The sequence below is a fragment of the Mytilus edulis genome, chromosome 3, assembly GCF_963676685.1.
Source record: "Mytilus edulis chromosome 3, xbMytEdul2.2, whole genome shotgun sequence".
Classification (NCBI taxonomy): Eukaryota; Metazoa; Mollusca; class Bivalvia; order Mytilida; family Mytilidae; genus Mytilus; species Mytilus edulis.
The window spans coordinates 95,370,185-95,389,096 of NC_092346.1; the positions used below are offsets into that span (position 1 = coordinate 95,370,185).

General features: G+C 32.3%; 1 protein-coding gene across 1 annotated transcript; it reads right to left on the reverse strand.

Annotated features, from left to right (window-relative positions):
• Nucleotides 1–7,476: 7,476 nt before the first annotated feature.
• On the reverse strand, nt 7,477–18,466 carry LOC139517833 (monocarboxylate transporter 12-like). Its single transcript, XM_071309286.1, has 5 exons — nt 18,080–18,466; nt 15,880–16,023; nt 13,408–14,205; nt 11,426–11,551; nt 7,477–7,746 (listed from the first exon to the last, which is right to left on the reverse strand). The coding sequence occupies exons 1-5, from the start codon at nt 18,318–18,320 to the stop codon at nt 7,601–7,603; spliced, it is 1,455 nt and encodes a 484-aa protein (XP_071165387.1). The 5' UTR covers nt 18,321–18,466; the 3' UTR covers nt 7,477–7,600.
• Between the last annotated feature and the right edge of the window lie 446 nt (nt 18,467–18,912).

Sequence of the window (18,912 nt, forward strand, 5' to 3'; positions counted from 1 at the left end):
CAACATTTTTTCATACACGCAGAATTGAGAAAATGGAAACGGGGAATGTGTCAAAGAAACAATAACCCGACCACAGTGCATAAAAACAACACAAGGCCACCAACGCAGAGCCTTCAATAAAAACCGAAAATTCTGTTTCCGAAGGGGGCTTTAGCTGGCCCCTTAACAATAATATATCCTAGCATAATGAGCTTCACACAAAACTCCGAAACATAGAAATGAACTAAAATTCACATAACACTTACAATTGCTGAAGGTTCCTAAATCTAACATGTTATGTGAGATATCAAACCTTCCCTTTTACTTCAGACTAACGAGGAATAAACACCGCAATACGTACTGTAAAAGTTAGTCTTGTGTTAGAATGGGTAACAGAAGAAATTAAACAAAATGACAATGATTTAAAAGACTGCTAGCATTTACTGACATGTCGATCCCAGTCTCAATTAAAATTACGTTTTAATCATGCCAAACTCAAGCACAATTCGTTGCATAATGGCTTTAGCATCATAACATTTGAATTTTTCAAAAAGAACAAAACCATATCATGTCAATAACTGGTTATACAATTAAAATGTTAATTTACAATGCAAAGACAATATGCGTGAATCAATATTTATTATAAAAAATGACTTGACCGTTGTTATATCCTCTGTGAAAAGTAAAATCACAAAAATGCTGAACTCCGAGGAAAACTCTAAATGGAAAAACCCTCATCAAATGGTAAAACAACAGCTCAAACATATCCAACGAATGGATAACAACTGTCATATTCCTGACTTGGTACAAGTATTTTCTTATGATTCTATAGCTAAACCTCTCAATTGTAAGAATAAGAATAAGAATAAGAATTTTATAAGTATAAAATCCAAACAATAGGATTGTTACTAAAATATACGACAAAAACAAACAAACAAACAGACAATTGTATGACAGTCGCATCAAATTCCATTATAATGACAAAGTGAAAAGGTCGTTTTAAAGGTTTGTTTGCTTTTGAGTTGAATAACGAAATTATAGTGCTTTGTATAGAATATTGTCATAAACGTTTGAATGTGAATACCCGAAGATATAAGATATATATGCTTATAAATTTTCGTTAATATAAAGATTCTTTTATTAAAGTCCAATACATTGCAAAGTACAAGAGCACACCGAAGCCTTAAGATATGCAAACATCAAACAATGATGCAAAAGAAACGTCACCATCCAAGAACGAATCTATACTATTAAACGAGAAGACCTCATTTTGTGTGTCGCTTCTCTTCTTTCCACAATAAATCAATCATCATGCATCTGTGTCCTATTGGTACAGTGCATAGTCGCATTTGTCATCCATTCTTAAGATTATTCAGATTGAGCTATTTTGGGAGAAAAACAAAAAAAAAGCATCCGGATATTGTTTCCGTCATTGGACGAAATTTTAGGTCAGACCAGACTTCCGGATGACGTTTTCTATTTACAGTGAACATATACATATGCTACGAATAAAGTGTATTTGCTATCTGCTATCATTTTCAAGTTAATTATCCGCGGCAGATACAGCGTGACACATAAAAGTCAAATTATTGTGCTGTTAAACGGTACTGAAATGAAGTCTAGCGGGACATGGGAAATTACAAAAAAAGGAGAATGGCTTACGTACATAGTGTAAGTGGGATCCGGGATCGAAACCCCCAAATGAGTCAGAGACCCCTTTTATAGGAATGAATGAGCATAATATACAGATAAGCGCTAAAATTATTCCTGTGTTAGTAAACTTGATAAAAAAACAAAAAAATGGGAACATTGGAGAGAAGGAGGAGCCGGGCAAGAAAACAATTGTCCTGTCCTAAAGTGCCTAAAAACAATTTCAGAAAAACATCAACTTTGAAAAAAAATATATTATTATATTATACACAGTTAAATGAAAATATTGTTGTTGTTAAGTATACTTCTTCTTCGTTCTGTATAATCATTCGTCAAAGAATACCAAAATATTCTTGTATATCAATAAAACTATTGGTGCTCGATAAAACTTCGTGTTATTCATGTACAGGTACCGGAAGTGTAAAATATAAAAGAAGAAAAGAAATAATTTTGATGTTCATAATTCGAAGAAGGGAAAATTTATAGTTATTCCAAACAATCAAAGCTGGTATATAAACAGATACAAGTTAATATTAAATACCAACAAAAAACATTACAAATAGTATCAACAAGTCAAATTAATAAGAACGTACGATTTGAGAGTACTCGCAGTTACTGACAGCTAATTAAAAGCCAAAACGATAAATAATGATTACAAAAAATGCATCAGAGACTAAAATCAACTATAACACATCCCAGGGATTAAGTATTTTAACCTTATGGACAGTCAAAAAGACATGACTTGTGCCATGCCAAAAATAAATGTATCATCAGGAAGAAGGATAGTTAGAATTTAATTCGTTATTGATAAAAATGAACCTGTGTGTGTCTCTATACATCTTGTTGAAAAGAATACAATTTTCGTAATGTTTTAATTTGCTGATGACAAAATCGATGTTAGTGCCAATGTAATAGGATCACTTTGTGATTTCCACGCTTTTAGTACAATATTACCGTAAAATTTAGGATTTAGGATGTTTCTGTTGTAGCCTTAGATACATGATTTCCATCATTAATTGTTATTGGCTTTGAATGATCTGTCAGTAACTGTAAGTACTCTCAGATCTGTATTTAGTGTCTTTTTGTTTTTGGGATGTACAAGTACCCAGCAACGTTCACTCTGTGCTTTCATTTTCTATTTGTACCTATCTGCTGATTTACATGTCTAAGCCTCTTTTCACTGGTTTTTACAGTTCATTCTTATGGTGTACTGTTATAGTTAAGTGGGAGGCGCTTACAATATGTTTAATCAAGCCACATTTTTTATGTGTCAAGTCAGTAATATGGCAGTTGTATTTTATTTGTTTGATGTATTTGAGCTTTTGATTTTGCAGTTTGATTACAGACTTTGCGATTAGAATTTTCTCTGAGTTCGGAATTTTGATTCCTTATTTTTTAATTTTTACCTTTTCCCAAGTCAGGCACCGGAAGTTTAGTGGTTTTCATTTGTTCATTTTTGTTCTTTGCAAACTTTTTGGCCGTCAGTTGTCTAAAATGAAATGTTTCATATCAGCCATATCGGGACCTTTTATAGCCGACGGTTACCTATAATTGATTACATTCACTTGATATGAACTCTGGCAGATACTGTTATTTCAGAAATTATTGCCTGTCGCATGTTTCGCAATGATTTCTGAATTAATAAAATTATTTGCAGTGTTTCAATAATTTTAAGTGCTTTGTAAACTAGATTTAAGGTGCATTAATGTTTTTTATTTCATGCGTTAATGTAATATTATCATTTATATAATAGAACCATATAATGATATTATATAAATGTGTGAGCTTACATTGCTGTTTATAGATAAATATATATACACATGTAAACTTATGCATGAGAAAGTGTATGTGCAGATTGTTTTGTTCTGAACATTTTCATGACGGTAGATGTACAAAAACAAATAGCTTTTTCAACTGATTTTTATAGTTCGTTGTTATGTTGTACTGTTATACCACTGTCCCAGGTTTGGGGAAGGATTGGGATCCCGCTAACATGTTTGTCCCCGCCACATTATTTATGTATGTGTCTGTCCCAAGTCAGGAGCCTGTAATTCAGTGGTTGTCGTTTGTTTATGTGTTACATATTTGTTTTTCGTTCATTTTTTTTTATATAAATAAGGCTGTTAGTTTTCTCGTTTGAATTGTTTTACATTGTCATATCGAGGCCTTTTATAGCTGATTATGCGGTATGGGCTATGCTCTTTGTAGAAGGCCGTACGGTAACCTATAGTTGTTAATGTCTGTGTCATTGTGGTCTCTTGTGGACAGTTGTCTCATTGGCAATCATACCACATCTTCTTTTTTATATTTAACATGTAATGTATAAAAAGAGTTTTGTCCATGTACGCAATAAGAATCACTGATTTAGTGCATAATTGGTCAAGATGTATATATTGTCCAAAATAATAAGCAAGGGACACAAAGCGTTTTTCAATTTTGAAATACAAATGAAACATGTTGAAATATCTACTTTCGTTTCATTAAACGTAATTTGTAAAAATATCGAAGCTTGAAGATATTTTAAATAGATATATATACACACACACACAGATGAACATTATATATTCAGACATCTTTAATATCATAGTGACACAATATTTATATATTTGAAACTTACCATGATAAAATATGATAAACACACTTTTATATCAAATAAAGTAACACGTATTGTAGGGTTCATAAATTAATTATAATAAATTAACAATAAACGGAGAAAGCACATATCCGCAAGTTAAAGTAAAAAGCAAATGTTAATTATTCTAGATATTGACAATGAAGACGGGAAGAGAGAGAAAAGAAGTAAAGTGAAAAAGTCCATACCATAAATTTTAATAAGAAGATACTTAACAGATCAATTAAATAGAAACACATATAAGAAACAGTAATACACGACAACAACTCAATCACCGGTTCCAGACTTGGGATAGACACATATAGAATGTGGCAACACCAACGCTACTCTAACCTTGGATAGTGGTTTAACAGTACAACATTAAGAAAAAACTGTAAAATTCTAGTTTAAAAAATCTCAACTCATCAGTTTGATTGATGCAAAGCAGAAAACCCGTCTAACACACCAGACGTGGTTTTTACTTCATGTGCAGGTCTTGCTGGAATGATGATATGTAGAAATGTAAAAGAAGGGCTAAAGATACCAGAGGGACAGTCAAACTCATAAATAGAAAATAAACTAACAACGCCATGGCTAAAAAAGAAAAAGACAAACAGACAAATAATATAGAACAACATAGAAAACTAAAGAATAAGGTCCACGAACCCCACCAAAACCTGGGAGTGATCTCAGGTGCTCCGGAAGAGTAAGCAGATCCTGCTCCACATGTGGAACCCGTCGTGTTGCTCATGTTATAAAAAATCCGAATAGACTATTAACATATAATTAAAACAAAAATAACAAAGTACCGATCTGAGAGTAATCATGATTACTGACTGCTAGATCAAAACAAATAACAATTAATAAAAAAGTATGTATGTCAGACTTAAAGTCAATATTAAGTTTACGATACATAGAAATGTTTGATTTAATGTTTTATCTTTATTATGCAGATATTTTCCTTTTGGAAAAGGTGTAGTTTAATCTTTTATTATATATATTTACATCATCGATTTAGTAAATTATGATTTGTTATTACTATGGAAATAGTACGTTTTATTAGAATTATTCAATTTAATACTGTTTCAAAATCGTCTCAATGACTAGAGAAAGGTTTCTTCATTGGTGGCCATACTTTGAATTTGTCTGGTATTACGGTTAATTTCAATTGTCAGCATTGACAAAATGTAAAACCGAACTGTAGTGTTGGCGTATTTTAAGTACAACACTGAATATAAGGTTAGATATAATGAACGAAACGGGTGAACAAACGATGGAAACAGAAGTCAATAATCAAAACACTGATGACTCTTTTTCAAAAAAAGAAATCTGGACCATTTTTTCACAGACAACAGGATTTCATGGATTGAATAAGATTATTTTTGAGAGAAATAATCCAAGACAGATCATTAGAAGGTAAACGGTTGTCGTAAATAAGTTAATTTAATACGTGAAAAATATCCCATGAAATTTTATCGACTTAAACAAGATTAATTGTGTGACCAATTACCCTAGACAGTTGATCGTCTTTAACAAGATTACTTTTGAGAAATGTAACCGCAGAAAGATTATCAGAATTTCAAATAATGTTTTAACACTATTTCTTCTGAGAGAAATACCCATAGGCAGTTGATAAGATTGTGGTGATGTCTTAAATAAAGCATAATATTTTACCGGGTATCATTTGAAAACACTAATGCGTCCAAACTTCTTAAATCTTATCAAAGTTCATCTTTAAATAAAATATACATAACTGTGTTTTCTTAAGTTTCCTATCTGTTCAGCATTGTCAAATGTTTTCATTTTGGTTTTTTTTTTTGCAATCTCAAAAGATAGGGGCTTCAAAATATGTTTTTGAAGATTTTTTTAATTCAAATTTATATATTTGCTTTTATACATATAACGAAATATGGAAAACCCTTAAAGTTAGATAAATTGTATAACAATGTATTAATCAACACTTAAAATGTATTTCTTTCCACACTCAATATAGTTGTTATTTATAGTATTTGTTGGATAACAGTTTGGCTCATATGCGCTATATTCCTGATTTATACAGACTGACAATTGTTGTGGAACAGGAAATTTACAACAGCTACCCAACAATTTCAAATACCTATATTCAACTTCAAGAAAAATTACCATTCTCTGCCATAACTATTTGTAACTTGAGTCCGCGTTCTAATCAAGTTCCTAAAACGGATGCCAAAACTAATAATCTTTATATGGCCACAAGTGCGTTACATATGTAAAGCAATGCTATTAACTGGGGTGGCCCATTCTATGCACAGAAAGGATATTTTGACGCAACTATAAAAGAAGACCTTACTACTCGCTATAAAGATGTATGGCAATTATTTTCTCTTTAGTATTTGACAACAAATGACTTCAACTTCAAATAAACCATCTACGAGTATATTTTGAGTAGTACAAGCAATACCTCCTTTTCTTTATGCCAATTTTCAACAAATTTAGTGAACAAGACCGTTCAGAAGTAAACTGGACCAAAATTTACTTCCCTGGTTTGCCTAATTTGAGCTCATTTATCCTCAAATTGTTCAAGTAAATTTTCAACAGAAGATTAATTTCTGCAATTTTTTTTGTTAGTTTATGTAGACATTGACATCAAAAGCCCTAGTTATGCCAGAGTAGGGCTACTTTTACAGGTGTTTTGAATCGCACATAAGTCTTTGGTTCACTGTATTAGTAGTGATCAGGAAACTCGTTGCACCTCGTTTGCAAGAATATACTTCGAAAATTACAAAGTTCAACTATCTCCCAAAAGAAGAAATATTGATAAAAATCAAAACCCTGACTACGTGCACATGTCCAAGATATGTTCAAACAGCCAGCAAAGTAAAACAATCCGAGCATTCATAGTGTAGGAGGAGTTTTGCGGAATAACTAAATGCACCGTTTATATGTCAAACATGACAAAGTTCAAATATCTGCTATTTGAACAAACATTGATAAGAATCAAAACCGGGACCACATGAACACTTTCAAAATTTGTACAAAGAGCCAACAAAGTGAAAACTTCTTAGCATTAAAACTGTAGGAGGAGATATAACTATAAACCCATAACTGACAAACGAATGAACAAACGGAAAGACAGACGGACAGAGATAAACAATATTTCCCTTACTTATAGTTTCGGGGGCATCAAAATTGCTCTCTGTCTTGTGTGAATAACATGATCACATGATTTTTCAATTTGATTTATTATTTAGCACATGCGTATTGATTGTCAAAACAGAGATTTAGAACACTTGAACCAAATATATTGCAAAACTTAATCCGTATGTCTCATAGAGACAATAGATAACCATGCATTTCACTTTTATGACATCTAATGTGTCCTTATTCTCCGCTTATGCCATATAGATCCCTTGTCTTACTTTTTCTGTAAAGAGGTATAAAACATAACACGACTCCGCTAAATATAACCAGACCACCAACAAAATAGAAAGGAATACTGTAACTACCAGTGCCATCATATAGCCAACCTGAAAGTAAAATGTATATGTCCGTTTAATGGTATTTATTTATTAACATTTGTATATATCATATATCATATAACTTCTTTCAGTAAGAGATAACTATCGAGCTTTAACATTTAGAGAAGAGTAGTACTTCAGCCTGAAAAATAAGATAAAGCATACCCTATTTGTTGAAACTCTTTTTTACGAATCTTATATAAAACGGAATACCTCTAATGATTATGTTTAGGTCTTACTTTGATGAAACTGCTACTGTTTTATGTTCGTTTTTTTTATTATTTTTTATTGGTGCATTGCCATAGATTTTAGTTTTCAAAAAACTATGTTTGGTCGTACATTTTCTTAGCTGCCCTTGATTTATCTTTTTGGTGTACATCTTTCGTTTTGCCCTTATTTTAATTTTCGTACATTTGCCTTGATACTTGATTCGTCTTATTTTGATGTTTATCTGTACTTTTGTTCTCTATCTTTTTATCTGTTCAACTATCTTGTATCTTCTGATTTATCTTGTTTGGTAGCAAACCTATCTTGTTGCTCTTGTTCTGTCTTGTTCAATCGTACACTTGCCTGGTTTCACTTGGTTGAACAGTTGCATTGCTTTTCTTTCTTTGTCTTGTTTGTCCGTACACATGTCTTGATTGGTGTAGTTTTGTTGTACACGTGTCTCGTCTTGTTATTTATCTTGTTTGTCCTTACACATGTCTTGATTGATGTAGTATTGTTGTACACGTGTCTCGTCTTGTTATTTATCTTGTTTGTCCGTACACTTGTCTTGATTGATGTAGTATTGTTGTACACGTGTCTCGTCGTTTTATTTATCGTGTTTGATCGTCGACTTGTATTGTTGCTGTTGATTTGTTGTACACGTGTCTCGTCGTTTTATTTATCTTGTTTGTCCGTACACTTGTCTTGATTGGTGTAGTTTTGTTGTACACGTGTCTCGTCTTGTTATTTATCTTGTTTGTCTGTACATGTGTCTTGATTGATGTAGTTTTGTGGTACACGTGTCTGGTCGTTTTATTTATCGTGTTTGTCCATACACTTGTCTTGATTGATGTAGTTTTGTTGTACACGTGTCTCGTCGTTTTATTTATCGTGTTTGATCGTCGACTTGTATTGTTGCTGTTGATTTGTTTTGTTTGGTTGCACATCTGTCTTGTTTCTCTTGATTTGTCCTGTGTTTAGAACAACCTTGTGTTTGTCCATACACTTGTCTTGATTGATGTAGTTTTGTTGTACACGTGTCTCGTCGTTTTATTTATCGTGTTTGATCGTCGACTTGTATTGTTGCTGTTGATTTGTTTTGTTTGGTTGCACATCTGTCTTGTTTCTCTTGATTTGTCCTGTGTTTAGACAACCATGTTTGCCATTCAGCAGTCTCGTAGATTTTTAAGTGTTTTATTTGTCCGTACATCTACTTTGTCATGTTTGGTAGTACTAAGTACCTGAAGTGCTATGAAATTGAAACTGATAAATTCAGTTTTCTTGTGAGAAAAAAAATACAGATAGAATGAATACTTTATTCAAATGATAACGTTAGGAAAAATATGAAAGTTTACCCTCATACATTTTACCATCCATCCCCTTTTCATTGCTTTCTAGCAAATTAAGCTTACTGTTTGTGTAATGTGTGTGCAGATGTGTGTAATCAGAATCGTCCATAGATTGTATTTCCAGTAGTTAAAATGGTAAAACATTCTTTCTGGTGTATCCATGGCAACAATCTGCACTTAATTGTTATAAAATAATACAAAAAGAGAAGGAAAGATGTCACCTTTTTCCCAAAAAATTTGGCCAGAAGTCGAATTTCAATCGTTTAAAGTAATACCTATTATAAAACTGTTGACATGTATTTATCAAGAAATCTAATCGAAATCATATGTCTTTTACTAATGCTTAAACCATTTCTGTGTGTGTTACATTTTAATGTTGTGTCGTTGTTCTCCTCTTATTTTTAATGCGTTTCCCTCAGTTTTAGTTTGTTACCCCGATTTGTTTTTGTCCATAGATTTATGAGTTTTGAACAGCGGTATACTACTGCTGCTTTTATTTATCTTATTTTTTTTGTAAAATTGCGTCAAAACCTTCGTGTAAAAAAGAATTTGTAAACATTACATTAATTTCTGGACCAAAGGCCGGTCTAACTATGAAAATACAGAGAGGCAAACAGAAAATAGCCCATAAAACATGTAAAAAATAATCTTAATGTTCTTATAAACCCTCTTTGAAAGGTAAATTAACATTCAGCTGTCTGAAAATGAATTTTATTGCACCATATATAAAAAAGAAGATGTGGTATGATATTGGCCTTATTTATGAAAGAAAAAAAAAGAACGAACGAACGAACGATTGGACGAAAAAACTTTCATATTTGAAGAATCCACCGGATGCAAAACAAAACTCATAACCTAAGTTCTATCAATTCTGTTGGACGTCGTGGATTGACCTCTAAAGTTCTATCAGTTATCTTAAACGTTGTGGATTGACATTTTAAGTTCTATTAATTCTTTTGAATGTCGTGGATTGACCCTTCAGTTCTATCAATTCTCTTGAACGTCATGGATTGACCTAGAATGTGGTGGATTCACCTCTTAAGTACTATCAATTTTCTTGAATGACATGGATGTACCCTTATATTTTATCAATTCTCTTGAACGTTGTGGATTGTCATTTTAAGTTCTATCAATTCTCTTGAACGTTGTGAATAAACATTTTTTAAAAGTTCTATCGATTCTCTTGAACGTCGGCGATTGCCATTTTAAGTTCTATCAATTATCTTCAATGACATAGATTGACCCTTATATTCTATCAATTCCTTTGAATGTCGATGCCACTGCTGGTGGACGTTTTGTCCCTGAGGGTATCACCCACCAGCCCAGTAGTCAACACTTTGGTGTGGACATGAATACAAATTATATGGTCATTTTCATATAAAAAAACTTTGAAAGTTTCGAAAAACTAAGGCATTTCTTATCCGAGGAATAGATTACCTTAGTCGTATTTGGAATTTTAGGTCCTCAATACTCTTTGCACTTGTTTTGCTTTATAACTTTTTTGATCTGAACGTCACTGATGAGACTTGTGTAGACGAAACGCGCGTCTGGCGTACTCAATTATAATCCTGGTACCTTTGATAAAAAATGACCTTTTCAAGTTTTAAAAATTTTCTTGAACGTCGTCGATGGACACAGTCAGTGTCAGAATGACCGTAACGTCTTGCATCAGTTCTTTTTGTATTATGACCTTAAATCATTAAATTAATATTTGATAGGTTTTTGTGCTTTATAATGGCCAATGTCTGTGTTGCTTGTTTTTATTACACATTCGTTATAGAGGTAAACGATTTACATGATCGATGAATTTCAGTTGCTTTTTGTCTTCGGGTAAGATACGATTTAATTATTAGTCCGCTGTTGTGAGATGTCTGATCTTTGGTCGAATTGTACATTGTAAATGTATTTAAAAGGAGAAACATGTGAGCCATCATCATCTGACCTTTCGGTATCGCGGAATCAACCCTGTTTTAAATGGGGTTTTTGTTGGTAAGTCTTTTGTTTTCTATGTAAGGTGTATCTTTTTGCCGTATTGTGATTTTGCCACGGAGTTATCAGTTTTTCGTCGACTTATAAGTCTTGTTTTGGCCCTTGGTATCTTCAGCCTCTTTTTGATATCTTATAAAACTTACCACATATAGGGGGACCTAAGAGGGTACCAAATCCCTGGAACATCATAAGTAGTCCTAATGCTTTGTCTAAACGTTCTGACCCTAGGAGGTCAACAAGTATCACAGAATTTAAACTTACGAATACACCTGTATTAATATAGAAATCAACTATCTTTTAATTGCGAAAAAACATAACATGATGGTTTATTTTTAGTATAAACTCAATAGTTGTGACCGATATATATATTTTAATATTCTAAATAGTGTATAGAAATATAAGGGTATGTTTGATATCTTTTCGTTTGATATTTCATGGTTTGATATCACATCATTTGAGCAAAAAGACATCACCAAAAGATGGAGTAGGATTTTCTAGCCCTTACGGAACAACTAAGAATACCCCCGATGTGTTGGTGGGTTCTTTTTGCATTTTGTGTACTGTTTGTTTTTTTGCTGATATTTTATGTCCATGACATAGTCAGTTTGTTTTAAAGTTTAAATATATTTTTGGTATCTTTTGCCTCCAATTATATATTGACAAGTACTTGTCTATCCCAAATTCATGTATTTGGTTTTGATGTTATATTTGTTATTCTCGTGGGATTTTGTCTGATGCTTTGTCCGTTTCTGTGTGTGTTACATTGTAGTGTTGTGTCGTTGTGCTCCTCTTATATTTAATGCGTTTCCCTCAGTTTTATTTTGTTACCCCGATTTTGTTTTTTGTCCATGGATTTATGAGTTTGAACAGCGGTATACTACTGTTGCCTTTATATATTATCGTTTGAGTGCAATTCTGCATTTCCTGATTAAATTAAGATTAATTAAGAATGGATGAATGTAAATAGTTATAATCAACAAAGCAAATTCTAGTTTTAAATGAAAACGAATCTACGAAAAAAGCATATAATTGTTAGTGAAGACACGTATTGTCGTCCCAAACATATCCTTAAAAAGCTGTCAGTTGATTGGTATTAAATGACTATACTATGGCTTTTATTTTTTTGTCTAAGAATTCTGCTGAGATACAAATATATAACATGGTACGGGAAAAATAAATTAAATTTACCTATCAAGATTTCAGTAATAAGACCCGATTAAACTATTTAAAAAGAATGTAAAAACATATATGTGCCATACCATATGAGTATTTGGGACGTACACCTACGGTCCGGATCGTATGCCTATACTCATACGGTCGGGCCATATGCGTATGGTCGGACCATATATGAGTATACTCATACGGTCTTGTACAAACTGGTCCATATAAGTTCAAGACCTCCCATGTCATAGTATGAGACTTTAATATGCCAAATGCACATCATAGATTGTATGAATTTTCATCTTTTCCAAATGTGTATTCAACCCTACATAATAATCGGTGAAGAGTCTATCATTTGCTATTCTTATAGAAACAAAGCTTCCTTTTTCAATCTTTGAATTAGTTTACGACACGTTTTTGTCTTATTTTCTTAGTGTATTTTCAATAGATCTTTATTCATAATTATATCCAGTATCTTTGACGGTTTTTATAGTGCAGTTCCTAAATACCATCTAAAAAACATTTCTTCTAACATTATGTTTACTTCCAATAGCTTCAATTTCTTAAATTTCATGTATTACTTTCAATATCAATTCTAGATTTCAGTTTTGTTGGTCTGTAATATACATATGTTTCAAATAACTTGACCAATTTCTTAAAATAAGTCAGACAGTATGAGTATTTTGCAAAAAGTACGTTAAAGGTCCAGATCGTACGCGTACGGTCCAAATACTCATATGGTCTGATACATATACATGGTTTTGTCCATTCACCACGCTTCAAACGAAATAACATTCTTTCGCTTTATACAAAAACTATATTTTCACCGTCAACGGAGTTCGTTAAATTACGGCCATCATCGACAGTTTATTATCGACATACATCGATTTTAATAATGAAATATTTTAAAAGTTGCGAGTCAAAATTCATTTCAAAAGACATATTAGAGAAAAAAACTACTTACCAATAAACATTCCATAAACAGCTGAGTACATCATTAGATATACTTTACTATCATTAAATGGATTTAATACATTAGCAGTTCCACAAATAACCAGCGACATGCTGTAAAGCAAAAGCCGATTTACACACTTTTGATCTGCAATCCATCCGAAAATAATACGTCCAAATGTATTTGAAATGCCAATAATTGAAAGCAGAAATGCACTGTCAAACTGGCTCATACCTTTCTCCTCAGCTCGATCTGGTAAATACACATATGGAGTATTAAATCCCAGGGCGGTGAAGTAATTCGACACAACAAATATGGTAAATATCGGGTTTGTTAATAAACCAAAGTCAAAATGTCTAGAGAAGCAGCTTGACACAGTACTGTCAGTAGAGTCTGATGATAGAGCTGATTCTTTCTTTAATGCTTGTAACCCTTCATTCTCATTTTTCACAATCGTAAAAATTTGCTTATTTGTGATCGGTTTTTCTTTTATGTCGAAGTTATCTTCTAAACTTGATAGATGAATTCCTTCATTCCTTATTGCTGACTTGTCATTTGTTTTATCAATCTTGTTTTGAACCGGTCGAAAAAAAGCCCCACACAAAACTATGTTCAGTACGAACCCTGCTTCCATTAGAATAGCACCTCTCCAACCATATTCGTCTATCAGAATACGCACAACTGGAGCAAATACAAAAGTTCCTACTCCTGAACCACTAACAGATATACCAAGAGCAAAAGATCGTCTCTTTTCAAAATGTTGTCCAACACATACTAATGTTGATAAAAATATACCACCAAATCCGATACCTAAAAGTGATATTCTATATTGTTTTACTCTTTGAAATGAAGAATTGAAAGAAACATGTATATCTTTGCAATATTTCATATAAGGAATTTCTTCTTCACTTCGATGTATATTAAGCATATAAATTGTACAGATGTGGTATGATTGCCAATGATGCAACTATCCTCCACAGAGTTTAAATGACTATGCAAAAAGTAATTTTAATTCACCATACAACCTTCAACCATGAAAAATAAAAAACTTATCAAAGGCCTGCCTTATTTGATGCAAGTCATATAAATACTCGTTTTGCATTGATAAAGGTCAGTATGCGATATTAAGTTTTTGATAGTGTGAGGAGATGTTTACGGCTGTACATTTTTCTACTTTACGATATACATATTAACGTTTTGGTAATAAATTTAAGTCTCGTAGGATAGTTGTAGATATTCCAATAGGCACCAGTTTAATTGAAGACTTGTATACTCATGATAACCAGTGTTTGGTATATTTAATAACGACCTGACTCAGTTACATTTAATTGAGAGATTCAACAACGCTTACCATTCTTTTCATACTTTGAACGACAAAATTATGTTATATCACTACCTTTGTGACGTTTACATTCTTATCGACTGATGTACGTCAAACGCGCGATTCTACGTCAGAGTTAATGTTAATCTACTCGGTCCTGCAATACTTAAAATCTATCCATTCTTTATGGGTGGATTTTACATACATAACTAAAATACTCAAACGAAAAAGCAATGAAATAATTTGTTAAATTTGATGTATGCTTTTTCTGCTTCTTTGTTAAATATTTGTTTGTTTTATTGTTGTTAAAATTATCACACAATATTTATATTACAAGTATGTTTCATCATGATTTGTTATTCTGATTGGCTAACTGCAATCTCGCGTAATTCGTTAATCAACTTCATTTCAAATGAATTGTAACATTCATGTTGACACCTGCTTCTACAATAAAGTGCACAGGTAAATAAAAGAAAAATCTTGATAGTGAAAAGTAAAATCACAAAAATACTGAACTCCGAGGAAAATTCAGAACTGAAAGTCCCTAATCAAATGGCAAATCAATGATAAAACACATCAAACGAATGGACAACAATTGTCATAATCCTGACTTGGAACAAGCATTTTCAAATGCAGCAAATTGTGGATTGAACCTGGTTTTATAGCGTTTTTTATAAACGTGTTTTCATGATCATAGCAAAATAATTAATTAAAAGTATTGAATGCTTCTTTAAGTATTAACGTCATAGGGTTGTAAAAGCAATGACCGTGCGCTTCATACAAATGTAAATTATAATAGAATTTGATGCGCCTGTCATGCATGTCTAAGGTTTAGCTATCTATAAAACCAGGTTCAATCGACCTTACCAGTTTATGGGGGGAAAGGTGTGTAATGCTCTTTAAGTTTGTACTTATTTGGCCTATTAATTTCTTTGTATCGAACGTCACTGTTTGCCTTTTACAAATTTATAACCTGGTATCTTTGGTTAGTTTTTATCTCCTTTTATTGCAGGCTTTTGTCTGAAAATTTTAAACACATAATCCTTTAGTTATAGAGTCTATACCAACTAACTAAGTCGTGCCTATTTCCAAATTGTAAAACCTTTTTTAAATTATTTAAGATATTTCTCATATTCATAAAAAGTATTTTGTTTCTCAGTTACCTGTTAGAATTCCAAGTGAACAGTACAAAAAATACACACTGGTAGCAAAATAGCTAATGACAAATCCAGCGGTAGCTACAAGAGCACCTAATATACACACTGATCGACATCCAAATCGATTAGTCAAAGCCCCGGTAATTGGACCTATAAATAAAATAATAAAAATTTATAAACTATCACATTTGCTTTAATTGTCCTACATGTAAGGAAAATTCATTTTGGTTGAATTAAGAGGGCTTATTTCCTACTCCGGTTAAAAACGAAATTTTTGAATTTTTGAAATTCTATGTATACGTAGTTTTGTTTTGAATGATTCATATAAATGTCATGGGCTTGATTTGCATTTAATATATCACATTTATTATGGGACGGAATTTAAAACTGACACTGCCAGTAAATGTGGTTTGTGTGTAGGCAAACTGACTCCTTAATAAATAGGTGCAAGGGTTCTTTTACGTGCATTGTATTGTATTGACTGTTTCATTCCGTCCAGAAAGTGTTTCGTATTTACATATACCGCGTAGTAAATATATGATGTCCGATTTAAGCAAGGGTTCATTGCCAGACGGACGAAGTCAAGGAATAACCATAGTTCTATACCACAGTCAACACTGAGGATTGCATCCCATTAGATGCAGCTAGCAAAATTACTTTTTTTTCAGAAAGGGAGGCGTGTGATAGCAAAGTTTTAATTTCCTATTTTGTCGTTATTCTTAGTTTATATTTTCCCATTTAGTTCCAAAACATTTGTGTCATTACCGTTGATTGTTATTAAAATAGGTTCACTAAAAGAAGGTTTTATGGGATAAAACACTTGCATCGTCGAATAAATTAGCCTAAAGGGTATTCAGCAATAAGTTATGAAAGTATGTGATAGTATTGTAAAATATTTCGATTAATATGTTAAATGAATTTCTTTGTTAAGGAATTTACTCAACTTAAGACGATTCAGAAACATGATAGAAATACGTCTTCAATCTGGGGCTAACAGTAAATCCCATTTGTATAACAATAATGTGACAAGATGAAATATTACAACAACCAGCAAATAAATGTCAAGCAAGAAATAAAACTGCCTTTGTTATGTTAGTCCTTTTCAGGAACAATGATTTTTATCTTGTCAGACTCAACAAAAACCCTAACATAAGATACAAAGAAGAATTTAAGACAAGACATTTCCGTGAAAAATACCTTTGACGCTATTCAATGTAATGCGTTTTGTTTTATATGGTTATCACCATCGATTCCACTATCAATTTAAATATTAAAAAACAAATTGTTTTTAATAATGTGAATTTGCATACTTTGCAAATGGACCACTTGTATAAAGATCTATAAATACTATATGTTCGGATTGATATTCTAATAAACATACATGCAAATTTGTACATATATGTTTAACTTGAGAATGGTGCTAAAACAGTCTACAGGTGGTTTAGTTTAAACATAATTTATTTATAGTGATTTGGGAAACAAGTTATTACAACTTATATTAATTTCATTCCTCTTTGCTGGTGCGAGTGCTGCCTTGTAGCCACATAAGCCTGTTTTTTTATCGAAATCTAAAAGGGTGTATTTTACGTGCAAGAGATATTGTTCTCTTTTACCACGGGTTATTCATTTATCATTCCCTTCCGATGGACTAGCATCGTTTCTCAAAACCGTAATCGCAAATGGTCTCAAGAGAGAGCCGAAAATTCAGTCCCTGTAAATTTCTCCCCGGTGATCGAGCCGGGAACATTTGTATTTTTAGTCCGATGCGCTAACCATTCGACCACGGCTATCCTGATGAACACGTTGTTCTGGTCTCAAGGAATAATTTAAAGATGACTGGTGCCACCTAGATTTCACACCTAAGATAATAGGATAAAGAAAATTATTTTGTCTTGGTAATAAGTTATCAAAATTAAAATAGTGAAAATTGTTCCCCGTCGGTTAAGAAATAGCGAGAGATTTTGCGATATCGTCTGTGCCAAATGAAGCAAGGAGTGTTCATCATTTATAATATTTTAACAATTCCAGGACCGTTGATATGTTAGACCACCAATTAAAAATCCCTATATGTTCAACAAAATTTTTAAATTTTCACAGCTTTTTTAATAAGTTACCTTTGGATTAATTCTTGGAAGACAAAGGACCTAAAAAGGCTATCATTGTCATTTATGAACATAGTTACTTCATTGTTACCTTTTACACTTACCTACTGTAAGCATAGTTCCTGGAATAAGGGAGGTAATCCAAGCTGTTTTTCCTTTTCCTTCCTTAAACTCATCAAGAAATTCTATATATAATATTCCCAGTGTGAATAACATTCCATCAGCAAGAACATGCGCCATGAAAGCAGAAGCAACGATAACCCATCCCCAACCGCCATCCTTGTCATTCTCTTTGGTAATCTTATTTGTTTTAGAAACACCGTTTTCTTCCTTTTGTTTCTCCATTCTTCAAAACATAAGCATGTAAACAGTTTAATGAGCACAAGAAACAAATTTAGTACGACTCCTATTTTACACTGTATATTTTTATGGTAATACGAAGTAGAAACCAGGCTTAAATCTTTCTTGCATACTATGCTATCAAAGTATTAACTAAATACAGCACACAGCTGTTTAAATAAAACAAAAAGGATGTTACTTCATTTTGTCATTTTTATTTACAGTTTGAGGTACATGAACATGACAAACAATGTATCCTTCATTAGACAACACAACATATAAGCGTGTTTGGTGTATACAAAGTTTTACAAAAAATATTTTAAACATGTACATGTTCATATAAAAATCAAATCAAATTCTAACTGTACGTGCAAGTGAATATTGTAAAGGTGACAAATTCTTGGTCAGCTTAGGTTCAAATATAGAAAATATCGTCGTAATTTACAGATACATTATGATGATGTATTGTATTCACAAAAACATAACTCTTCGTATTCAGAACAAAAACATTTCTAAATCCAGTTAATATAATAATACTATTATGTGAAATTAACATCAACTCGTATCCACTAAGTATAGATCCCCGGAAAATCAACAT

What these genes read in the sequence shown, in the direction of transcription:
- LOC139517833 (XM_071309286.1), bottom strand. Translation starts at nt 18,320, where the DNA reads ATGGAGAAACAAAAGGAAGAAAACGGTGTTTCTAAAACAAATAAGATT. An exon ending in TTCACTTGGAATTCTAACAG is followed by an intron (nt 14,206 to 15,879) that starts GTAACTGAGAAA and finishes TATCACTTTTAG; the next exon opens with GTATCGGATTTGGTGGTATA. An exon ending in TGTTTATGGAATGTTTATTG is followed by an intron (nt 11,552 to 13,407) that starts GTAAGTAGTTTT and finishes ATATTAATACAG; the next exon opens with GTGTATTCGTAAGTTTAAAT.